At 52.4% G+C, this 12,007-nt stretch overlaps 1 protein-coding gene across 1 annotated transcript; it reads right to left on the bottom strand.

Moving 5' to 3' along the window:
* Positions 1-1,612: 1,612 nt before the first annotated feature.
* On the bottom strand, positions 1,613-8,881 carry LOC116581050 (paired immunoglobulin-like type 2 receptor alpha). The gene is made up of 4 exons (XM_032328044.1): positions 8,313-8,881; positions 7,600-7,986; positions 3,862-4,086; positions 1,613-2,061 (listed from the first exon to the last, which is right to left on the bottom strand). Exons 1-4 carry the CDS (start codon positions 8,365-8,367, stop codon positions 2,057-2,059), a joined length of 672 nt encoding a protein of 223 aa, XP_032183935.1. The 5' UTR covers positions 8,368-8,881; the 3' UTR covers positions 1,613-2,056.
* Positions 8,882-12,007: the final 3,126 nt, after the last annotated feature.

A 12,007-nucleotide genomic window follows, 5' to 3' on the forward strand; every position in this document is an offset into this window, starting at 1 on the left:
TGCTTCTACTCACAGATATTCAGGGGCTCCACCTTGCCTGCAGAATAACCCAAACTTCCTCTCCCAACCTAAAACCAACTCTGCTCTAGCTGGGCTGGGTCTGCCTGCCTATGTCACCGCCTTCTGCCTTCTCCTGCAGGCCTCTGATCCCGCTCTCTGTCCGGCTTCCTCCCTCTCCTGTACCATCCCAACCATCCAGGCTCAACTCAGCTGATCCCCTACAGAAAAATGCCCTCTGAATTTTCCATCCATACTTTAAACTCTTGTAACGCATTCCCTTTCTTATTCACGTAGCAGTAGATATGCTGGTGTTGGTTCTTTTCTTGCGTAACGTCCTTTCCCCACTGTGTCCCTTGAGAGCAGAAACCGAGAAAAATGTTTCTCTAAATGCTCCAGAACTTGGTGTTTTCTCTGTAAACACCACGTGATAAACACTGCTCATTTCCTCACTTCTCTGGGCATCTGTTCCCTGTGGCCCAGCTCTGACTCCTTGCCCAGGACTTCAGTGTCTGACCTGCCCAGCCTCCGGAGGAGCTCCAGTATCCTGTCCGCTCTGCAAACACAGGGGCACCGCTCAAAGTCCTCCCCGATCCCGTCTTCCTACGGGAAGCTCCAGGTGTCTTGCCAGGGGGCTTTGGGGCAGGGATCCCAGGGTGGGATGAGAGTTGATGGGTCAAAGCTGTAGGAGGGAGAAAAAAATAATCGGTCTAAATAACAAGAAGTTCCCCGAAGCAAGCAACCAGCTTGTCTGAGCCTGACCCCACCAGCTCATCCCGGGGGGCCGGTCCCATGGTGGGGGGAGGGGAAGGGGGAAGAAGGGCCGGGACCGGAGGAGCCACAGCCTCAGGAGGCTGGAAGTGACCCGCTGACGATGATGCCTCCAGTGACCTGGACCTGAGCAGTTCCTGGAAGATGTTGGGACAGAGCCAGAGCAGCTGGAGGAGCCGTGGTGTGGAGATGCCGCCGGGGACTTCACCTTGGCCTTCTTCGAGGAATAGCTGTGTGCACCTGGCTCCCTGCTGCTCTCTCGCCCCTTCCCTGCCGGCAGCAGGGGGCGCCCTTCAGAGGGTCCCTGAGAAGCTGCTGAGTGTGCGGCTTGGTGACCGGCTACAGGTCAACTGGCCGAAGTCCTAGCTGTGCAGTTCCCGTGTTAATAAAGCAGGTTACAGCTCTCCGCAGCTGGTCTCTAACCCCGGGCTTCCCTTCGGCTTCCCTCCCTCCCCTCCGCTCCCAGGGCCCGTCCCTGTGTCTGTGGGAGGCTGGCACAGTCTGAGGGATGTGGGAAGGCCGGGACACCTGAGTCCTGGGAGAAGGCCGTCGCCGGGGAGGGCAGGTCTGGGTTCAGACCGCGGCTCAGCCACTTACTAGGCGCGTGGCCTGGAGAAAAGCGCTAACCCCTGTGGTCCTGTTCACGGTTCTGGTGAGCGCATCCAGTCCGGGCACAGCGTGTTGGAGGCGCCTAAACGAGGTGGTGCACTTTGCAAGTGCGTGCTCGTTCTGATCGGAGGGGAAGGGGCATGGGCAGAGGAGGGGCAGCCCCTGGCTTCTGGGCTGGCTACCAGCGTCTGGGTTTATTGTGTCCCACCCCGAGGCAGTCGCCCAACTCCAGTACTGGGGGAGGGATCTCGGGTGTGACCTTTTATTATAATTCATTCGTGGTGAGAAGGAGAAGACAGAAATGGAAGGTGCCATCAGTTTTCTCCTTAGATGCCTTCGGGCAAATTCCACCAGCCCTGTGACTCTCTGGGCAAGGGCTGGGAAGGTGGAGAGGGGGTTGGAGCAGATGGCTCTGTCTCTCTGTGGTCCTTGGAGGCCTTCCACACCCACTGGCTTCTGAGTCTTCCTGTCTGGCCGGGGTCATTATCAGAGGCTGTGACCCGCTGGGCAGCTCAGTCTAAGGCAGTCATCCTCCAGTCCCGCTCGTCAGGCCTTTACGAGAGAATATAGGGTCTCCTCCTGCGGGGCCTCCTTGGGAGGGAGGTGGGGAGGTGCTGCCCGTGATGAGGAGCTGGAGAGGGTGAGGGAGGCATAGAGGATGGGGTTGTCGCCCTGGGCTTCATCCTGGCGAGAACGAAGGAGAAGGGGGTGAGACCGTGCACGGGGAGGGGCAGCTGTTCCTCTCCTGCCTTGTGAGCCTCGTGGCTGGGACCCGGGTCTGAGCTGCGGCCCGTTCCTCTCCACCCTCCGCCCCTGAACCCCGCCAGTCTCCCCACCAACCCCTTCCCTCCTCCTCCTCCACAGTCTCTCTGCAGCATTTCCCAAGGATTGGCCCCTGCATCACAGACATGCCCTCCACCGCCCAACACCATCTAGGAGGTCCCACCATCCTCGGAGACAATCCTCTGGACACACGGGACTCCTACATCTCCCAAACTCCAGGACCCTCTATCCCACCATACCCTGGACTTTTTTTTTTTTAAATCCCTGGGACTGAGAACTCTGCAATATTAAACGCCAGCATCATTTTTCTGCTACAACTTTCTTTCCTTCCAGCTTTCTCCTGTTATCATCCTGCTGGCTATGCCTGCGCTTTGACCCCGTGAACTCTTGTCCCTTAATAATCCAATTTCTTTCCGGCTGTCAAGCTCCCTGCTGACCCTCTCCTCTGCATTCCCCCTCTCACGAGCACCTTGACCTCTCCTGTTCCCCTGTCCTTAGGCCACACTTAGCTGACACATCTCTAATTCCGGGTGAGGCCTATGGTAGTGGATGCTCCTTGTTTACCCAGTTTCCATTCATTTCTTTCTACTCAGTTATAGAATCTTGATTTTATCTGGGGTGGCGGCTCTGTCCTCTTGAGCTATAGATGCAGACACCCACACTGCCGAGGGACATCTCTCCGCGGAGGCCACACAGGCACATCTCCAACGTACCCCAGACTAAGGAACCATCGTCCGCCCCCAAACGTGGTCTTGACCTCCGTGTTCTCTAATTTGCTTGGTGGTTTCCCCATGGACTCCTGGGCCTCTACGCAATCCCCAAGTCTTACTGGTTTTCCTTCTTAACCTGTTCCAGGGTCTGGCTCTCTCCCTCCACCCACTGCCACCACAATAGAGTGGCCCCGCCTGGTCCACCTCTGGCCCCAGCAGCGCAGACTGATGGATCCGGAAGGCAGAGCTGAGGTGGCCACGTCCCTGCTTCGCGTTGCCTCTGGGATCACAGGCTCTTGCGAGTCATTTACAAGGTTCTCTCTCCCTTCGCCAGCCTCCTCCACTGCACTGAGCTACCTACGGTTCCCTCCCTGATCTCCTGCCCCTGCATGGATAGTGACCTCTTTCCCACCCTCACTGTTTGCATGGCTAGCTCTCACATTGTACAGGGTCACTTCCTATGGGAAGTCCTCCCTGAGCTCTTTGCAAGGGAGGCAAGGAGCTCTCCTGCCTCCAGCTCTGAGCTCCTTGAAAGCAGGACTTATGCTTTATTTACATTTGTTATCTTCCCTTACCCTGCTCCAGGGTGTGGAGCACTGGTTCTCAAACTTGATCGCGCACACAGAAGCACTTGACTTTAAAAATGCAGATTCCAGGGCACCTGGGTGGCTCAGTGGGTTCAGGTCTCTGCCCTCAGCTCGGATCGAGCCCCGCATCAGGCTCTCTGCTCAGCGGGGAGCCTGCTTCTCCCTCTCTCTCTGCCTGCTGCTCTGCCTACTTGTGATCTCTCCGTCAAATCAATAAATAATCTTAAAAAAATAAATAAATCTTATTAAAAAAATAAATAAGAATGCAAATTCCCAAGCCCAGACCTCATGCCCAGCAGGGGCATTTTTTAATGCAGAAGGACCCAGGGATATTCTGATGCAGGTGGTTCTGAGAAATACTCAGTAGGGAAACTTGGTGAGGGACATGGACCCGAATAACTCACCTTTGCTCCTTTTCCACCTGAGGTAGAGTATCAGTCCCAAAATTGCAGTTTTGAGCACAGTGTTGGCCACTGTCACTATGACCACAGGTTCCACAGTCCTGGGTGAAGATGCTGAGCTCCTATTGCCTTCCAAGACACTGAAGCCAGTGGTGGTTGGGCTAGTGGTGCTGGGGTCAGTGGTGGTGGGGGCAGCAGTGGTGGGGGCACAGGTGGTCATCTTGAGAGCTGAGAAGACATGAGAATTTAGCACATTCTCCCCTGGAGGACTGGTGATGAAACCATCACATCTTGTTCCCCACTTTGGGGAACACCAAGGAGGGAGGACCACTCTCTGAAGCTCTCACACAGGGAGCGGGTAATAATCCACATCACCCAGCTTAGATTCTGACTCTACCTCCCATCAGTGGTGTGACCTCAGAACCTCATTTCATCGCCTACAAATAGGGACCCCTAAACTCTAGCCTCAGGCATCCCAGGCACAGCAGAGGCAATCCTCAGGGCTGGGGGATTCCCGGAGAGGCCAAGACCTCATGTCCTTGTCCCCTTGGAGGCCGATGCGCAGAAGCCACGCTGACTGGAGGCGGTGTGTGTGGTCTGGGAGAAAGTGCTTGTCCGCTACTGGGCTGTAGGATCTGTTAGGATTTCTGGATCCTTTGGGGTTTCCATCAGAGAGATTTCCCAGAGAAGAATCTCCTGATTTCTTGTCCCTCAAGGGATGGGAGATACCAGCTGGGTTGCCTGAGAACTGGGAGGCATCAAAGGCGGCTGGGCGTTTAGGGTCTCATCAGGTCACCAAATCTCCAGTTTTAAGGATTCATCCCTTGCCCCCAGTATGCCTGGGGTAGTGCCCCCAAACTCCCTCTGGTCCATCCTTTCTGGAAAGCAAATCTCCAGTCTGCTGGGTGGGAAGGGGTCATAGAGGTTTCCCTGCTTCTTAAATAGATTCTGGCCCAATCTTCCATTGTCTGACGCCCTTGCACTCCCACTGTCAACGGTTCTGGGGTGACCCTTGCTGAACCATCAGGGGATTTTGTAGGTAAAAAGATGCCTTTCTTCCGGGTCTCCCCACTGCTGGTTTAGAGCTAAGCTCCCCTGGTCTCCTAGGCCAGGGACATTAGTCCACGTGTTTCCAGCTTCCCAAATACTGTTTTTGACCACACGACTCTTATATTTTTTGTCCTTGTGGATTTTGTCTTAAACATTTCCTTTTGCTGTCATTTTCGTAGAGCTGGATAGGGAGGGGCGGGTAAACGTGCCTATAACCCAGCATCTGGCCAGAATTTATGCAATATTTTCTAGTGAAAATTATAGAAAATGAACATTCAAAAAATAATGTTGCATATTAGTAAAAAAAAAAAATAAAGGATTCAGAGGAAAGCGTCTTGTGAGATATTTACATGGTCTATGGAAGAACACTGCAGAGGTTATTGAGGGATATAATTAGGGCCCATTCCCGTGGGAGGATTGGACTCACACTGATTTCCGTTTCTGTCAATTGCCTTATAGGTTTAATGCAATTTTGGTTTTAAAAATACCTCTAAGTGTATTCTTCAGAACTTGGTGAGCTTATTCTAATATTTATGTGAAACAACAGACCAAAATAATAGTAAGGTTTTTGAGGCAGTAACGTGGTTCTGATGGACATAGACTTACCAGCCACGGAACCGTGACGAGTTACAATCCCTAGAACCGTGTTGGTAGCGACAAGGGAAAAGACAGGGAAATGCGGTTGACAGACCAGAAGTTGATGCTATCCTACAAAAAGGCCAGGCCTATGAGTCAATGGAGAAGAGAAAAAAGATTCCATAAAGCTAGCTAGGACGACTGATTTGTTTCTCGCTATGAAGATCAATGTAGTTCTTTAGCTCACACCATATAGCAAAAGAAATCCTCACTAGATCAGTGAGTTTTCCTGCCAAAAGAAAGCATACAAAAATCAGAAGAAAATAAAGTATTTTCAGCTTCTAGTGGAATACCGGATTTTGGGCTAAGACATAAAAAGAGGAATTTACAGAGGAGAATACAGTGAGATTTGGATACAAAATGAAAACATCTGTATGTAAAAAGCATGGTTAAGCCAACCACAGACTTCTCAGTTCTATTTGCTGCCAATTTCCCTTAGGGGGATGTTTTTGTGTGGTCATGCTTCACTTAGGTTAAATTTCTATTTATTATTTCCCTATATTTTAAAAAATATGAGCATGAATATCCAATTAATTGTACTAATTGAAAAAAATAATTTATTCATGAAAAACTCTTAACGAATGTGACTGAAACTGAGAAATGAGCAGAGTTAGGAGAATTAAGGAAGGAAGAGGAGGAGGGGTCTGAGAAGAGCCAAAATCTCCCTGAAATGGCCACTTAAAGGAAGGTGCAGGAGGTGCCCGAAATATAAACCCAAGGCTGTCTGGCCTAACTCAGTCATGAGCCATTTTCTGTTTGCTCTAAAACCAGCCTTGTGGTCCTACGGGGCAGTGGTTACCAGGGCTGGGGACACAGACAGTGTGACCTTCCCGCCAGGAGCAGTGACGTATAGTTTGGAACAGCCAGCGCGAGTAGCTGTAAAAGCAAACCATAGGTTTTTGGTTTTTAAGGAAGTCTACAGACAGCGCACCCCCCAGTGCCTGCTCCTGGGAGAGATGCCCTCCCCACCCTGCTGTGGGGACAAACCCAGGTTCAAGTCCCCCCGGGCTGCTGAGTTACACGGAGGATCTAGGAATGTAGCACATCCATTATTCATGAACAATAGGTCAAGACAATGATAGCCTCAGGTCAGCTGGTGAGGCTGAGCAGTTACTGTTCAAGTGGAGGCTCCGGGGTTAAACTGGGTTCAAGTCCCACCTGCACTACGATGGTGGCTTTGGGCAGGTCCTTGGGTTGTTCGAGCCTCAGTGTCCCTATCTGCGGCAGGAAGACGACGGCAGTACCTGCGGTTACTGTAGGGCCGTGGGGCAGGTTAACTACGGTGACACTTACCAACCTGTTCACCCCACAGGGCACAGTGAGCGGGAGCGGCCGCACTTGTGCCTCTCAACGGCCAGCGCGGAGGGGCGAGATCGGAGTGGACAACGGGGACAGGACGGGCAGAGGCGGGGACTAGGGACGGGGGAGCAAGGAGGGTAGGGAGGATGGAGGCAGGGGAAGAGGGAGATGGGAAAGGAGAGGAGGGATGGGCTGGGCGGGGAGCACTGCGCTCTGGGTTCCGAGGAGCAGAGCAGGAGGAAGTGGGGGGATCGGGAAAACAGGGCATGGGGCGTTGCCAGGGGACCGGGCTCTCGGGTGGGTCATCTCTGGGTACCTGCTGGGTGCGCTGGGCTGAGCCCATGGCTGGGGAGACGCAAGACTGGGGCTGGCTGGGGCTGCGCACGTGGACGCATGACAAAGGGAAGGCGGCCCACATGCTGGATGGATGGGGGCAGGGCAGGGAGGAGGCTGGAGCCCCCGCTTAGGGCAGGAAGGGAGGATCACTGGGCAGCCCAGAAGGTGCTGAGGCTGGGGCGTGGGGCTGGGTCTGGAGGGAGCCGTGAGGGGGTGGCAGGGAGGGCAGCCCGGGCCTGGGGACATGGCGGAGAAAGAGTCAAGTCGTCAGAGGGCTGGGGGGGAGGTGGTGTGGGAGAGGAGTTTGAGAGAAGGGCGCCCAGGAAGAGTGGGGCCTGGGCCGGGCCTGGGGGATGCGGGCGCCATGGCCTTTAGGAGCCTCAGGGCGAGCGTGGTGGCTGCCGGGGCAGCTGGACTCACCGGGGGTGATGGTGAGTTTGGTCCCGTTGAGGGCCTGCCACACCTTCCTGCCGCATCTTAATGTTTCCACTTGGATCCGGTAAAAGTACAAATTCCCATCCTTCTCCTGCAGGTTCGATATCTGCAGGGAGCCAGACCTCTGACCCGGTGATAATTCAAGGGAGATCCGGTTCTCGTAGTCCTTATGGATGGAAGGCTGAGTACTGTTGTAGATGACCTGCCCATGGAAAGCTGTCCGTCTCAAGGCTACACTCACTCTGGGATCCCGGGCTAAGTCCCAGTCCTGATAGAAGGAGAAAGGGATCCGGACGGAGCCACCCTTGGGGGCTGAGAGGCGGTCTGGTTGCTTGATTCCGTAGTTAGTTGTATCACACTCTGCTGAGCTACCTGTAGGAGCCGGGAGAGGAGGGACTTGAAGCCACGGGGAGAGATGGAGACGATCAGCCCAGCCCTTCTGACACCCTCCCCGACGGGCAGTAGTGGGACAGATGGTAGGACCGGCTCCCTGGCCTGGGTGTTCCCCTCGCCCGGCATGGGGTAGGGAGGAGGGTGAAGGCTTGGGCTGACCAGCACTATGGGACCAGCCCGTCGCTTGCTGGGGCTGGGAGGCCTGGCCAGCTCCCCCAGCAGACCCCCTGTCCAGCTGCCCAGCCACAGCCCTGCTGGGGACTCGCTGGGCCTCGGGACAGAGCCAGGGTGTCCCGGACACTCACCGGCCTGCAGACGTGACGGCAGCAGCAGCAGAGACAGCAGCAGGAACAGACCCATTGCCTTGCTCTACTCCTCGGGGAGGAAGCGACAGCAGCTCCGTCAAGGCCAGAGGGAGGCCCTAGGAGGTGCCTCCTTGGGGAGTCGGGAGACACCCAGAGAGCGAGGATCAGGCCCCTTCAGAAGAGCAAGGGAGAGTGAGAGCCTTCCCCAAACTCACCCGTCCCCAGAGTGACCAGCACTTCCTTTATCAATCTGGTTTCTTCTTTTCCTATATTGCAAAAGTGCTTCCTTGTGGTCAGAGCACAGAGAGCCATGAGGCCCCAGCCTCTATCTTCCTGCAGAGGGCCATGATTCTGACCTTGGCCATGTGTGGCCTCTCCTCTTCTGCCTCCACTCCTGGCCCCTGCCAGCACCTCTACATCTCCTTAGGAGTCCGTCTTAACTGCTCCTGGCGGGGAAAGGGCGTGAGCAGATTCAGCTCCAGGTCTGCCAGCGAGAGGACAGGCAGCCAGGAGTCTCTGAGAAGAGAGAAGGAGGAGGGAACCACTGGTGTTGAGATACCCTCGACCTCCAGCCCCAGCACCAGGAACACCCAGCTTGCTCTTGGACCCTGTCCTTCCTGGCAGTGGTTCCCCTTCAGCCCCTCCCCTGTTGTCCTGTGGAGGACCCAGGCCTACAAGACCCTTGCCCTGCCCTGATCAGATCCTTTTGGGCAATCTCACACCCTCCCTGTGGTTAAGAGGCTGGGTGGGCCTTCTGGAGGCCATTCTTTGACCCCCCAGGATGCGAGACCATATCTGTAGGTCCTTCTGTTCTCCACTCTAGGTGAGAAGACCAAGGCTCAGAGGAGACCTGCCCTAGGTTGTATGAGTCTCAGGTAGGAGGCCCAGGACCGATACTCTAGACTTGCTGAGTCCACAGAGCATTCTGCTCCTTCTGGATGCTTCTGTCTGGTTGTCCCACAAAACCTCTGGGCCTCAGCTCCTGAGAGCAGAGTTCTGGAGGGTGACTCTCTGGAGGCTATAGTTTTCTAATGCTCCTCAGGTGATTCCCTCCAGAGCTGGGAGAGTCCTGACTCATCCAAAGCCTTCCTTGGCTAGGAGGGATATAAGGCCCAGAGCAACAGAGTCACCCTGGTGACAGCCTCTGGACCATCTCCAAAGGAGCGCACTGCCAGCTTGTGTCTGGTGGCGGGTGGGGGTCAGAGACTGGGGCTGGTGACTCACTGGGCAGGTTCTAGGAGGCTCTGCTCCCTTCCTGCCCCCATTGAGGTTGGAGTTGGCTTACTGCATAGATGGTGATGGTGGGAGAGCATGATTTCATCACAGGAAGTGGCCTCCTCTTCTGGCAGTGGAAGCAATGAGAGGGACCAGTCATCAGCCTTGAGTTGTGACTCTACTCACGGAGTGGGGTTCTGGGAGCAGGAGGGCCTGGCATTGATTCCTAGATGGGCGCAGAGCCTAAATACAGCTCTTTAGTCCAGAGGGTGGTCATGGGCGAGGGGTCAGAAGCCATGTGATGAGGGGAGAGAGAGTGAGGGCCATGAGTGGTAGACCACTTTTTTTTTTTTTAAATCGATTTTATTTATTTATTCGAGAGAGAGAGATCACAAGTAGGCAGAGAGGCAGACCGAGGGGGAAGCTCTCTGCTGAGCAGAAAGCCTGATGCAGGGCTCGATCCCAGCACCCTGAGACCGTGACCTGAGCCGAAGGCAGAGGCTTAACCCACTGAGACACCCAGGCGTCCTGGTGGACCCCTTTTTGAAAATATCGCCTTAGATCTTCTTCCAAGTTCCCCTAGGTTTCTGTTCTCTCCTCCTCACTGGCCACATCTATCACTACCCAAGTCCCTTCTTGCTCCAGGGTACCTCACCCCGCTCATCCTTTGCCCCCAAACCAGGAGTAAGGCAAATATGCCTGGTCTCACTACCTCCATGTATTGTGATTGAGGTTCTAGCCCACGCAATAAAGCAAGGCAAAGAAAGAAAAGTGTCTGTGTTTTCTTAGATTTTGTATTTATGTATTTGGCATTCATTCAATCGGGGCAATTGATTAACTTATTGTTTTTAACCTTCTGCATTTTTTTTTAATTTTTTTATTTTTTATAAACATATATTTTTATCCCCAGGGGTACAGGTCTGTGAATCACCAGGTTTACACACTTCACAGCACTCACCAAAGCACATACCCTCCCCAATGTCCATAATCCCACCCCCTTTAACCTTCTGCATTCTTGATGCTCTGACACTTGTGGCCTTGTTGGCTGGGGAGAGATGGTCCCTGCCAAGGCTAGCCTATTCTAAGAGCATGGGGCATTCCTAGGAGCCTGCCTTTCCTATGCAAACTAATCAATCCAGGGCCCATCCTCTAAACTACCTCCTTCATCTAACTCTTACCACCAAGCCTGTATTTCCCCTGCCCTGCATTAATCCTGTTCCAGGTGCTAGAGAACTAGCCATAGTACTTGTGACCCACAACCCACCAGAATTAGTTGAAATAGCCAGTCCTAAGCTGTTTTCGATTCCTTGCTTGTTTTGCCAGGGGAAAACACGCTAAAGGCTACATATGGTCTGGGCCGTCCCCCTGGTCTGGCCTCTGCCTCCTCTAGTGCTTCCCCAGGTGGCCCTCTCTGGCATGGCGTTTTCATTCTCGGCAGGAAATGTGAGTTATAAAAACCTTTCAGTGTCACGACCCTCTCTGTGTCATCGCTCAGTCACTTGTACAAATTAAAATCCTGTGAATGTAAGAATCGAGTCAAAAAAAAAAAAAAAAGCAATTGAACCAAAAGCCATGTGGATTGGAAAGAAAGAAAGAAAAGTTCTTCATTTACAGATAACTTAATTGTTTATGTAGAAGATCCAATGGAATGGACAAAAAAAGCTCCTAGAGCTATAAGTGATTTAAGCAAGGTCACAGAATACAAGAGCAATACATGAAAATCAATTGTTACCTACAAAAAGTGGAAGTCAAATGAAAATGGTAACACAAGAGCTTCAAAATATGAAATAGTAGGAAATAAATAGAAAATGTACAAGATCTGAACATGATAATTAGAAAACATTCCTGAGAGAAATTAACATTAATGAATAGAGATTTCATACATACGTATGAACTGTATTCAATACCGATCAGATGTCAATTTGCCCCAAATTAATATGTAGATAGACACAATCTCAGGGCACCTGGGTGGCTGAGTGGGTTAAAGCCTCTGCCTTTGGCTCGGGTCGTGATCCCAGGGTCCTGGGATCCAGCCCCATGTCAGGCTTCCCTTCTTCTCTCTCTGCCTGCCTCTCTGCCTACTGTGATCTCTCTCTGTCAAATAACTAAATAAAAATATTTTTTAAAAATGGACTCAATCTCAACCAAATCTCAGTAGGCTATTTTGTAGAAATTGACAAGCTAATTCTAAAATTCCTACAGAAATTCAAAGTGCTAAGAATAGCAAAAAACTGAAAATGAAGAACAAAGAATACACTATCTGACTTTAAGACTTACTATAAAGCTACTGTCGTCAAAATGTATTGGTGTCAAGACAGAGAAATAGTTTCAATGGAACAGAACAGAGTAAAGAAAGAGATCCACAATTCTGGGGTCAGTTTATTTCTAACAAAGACGCAAACGCGATTCAGTGTAGAAATTACAGTCTTTTGAACAACTGGAATTTTATATTTAAAAAGTGAACTTCAATTCATATTTTG

This window comes from Mustela erminea, chromosome 20 (genome assembly GCF_009829155.1).
Source record: "Mustela erminea isolate mMusErm1 chromosome 20, mMusErm1.Pri, whole genome shotgun sequence".
NCBI lineage: Eukaryota > Metazoa > Chordata > Mammalia > Carnivora > Mustelidae > Mustela > Mustela erminea.

Coding starts and splice junctions, on each gene's coding strand:
- LOC116581050 (XM_032328044.1), bottom strand. CDS start 8,367: ATGGGTCTGTTCCTGCTGCTGTCTCTGCTGCTGCTGCCGTCACGTCTG. Junction 7,987..8,312: donor GCCGTCACGTCTGCAGGCCG/GTGAGTGTCCGG, acceptor CGGCTCCTACAG/GTAGCTCAGCAGAGTGTGAT. Junction 4,087..7,599: donor CAAACTCACCATCACCCCCG/GTGAGTCCAGCT, acceptor ATGTCTTCTCAG/CTCTCAAGATGACCACCTGT.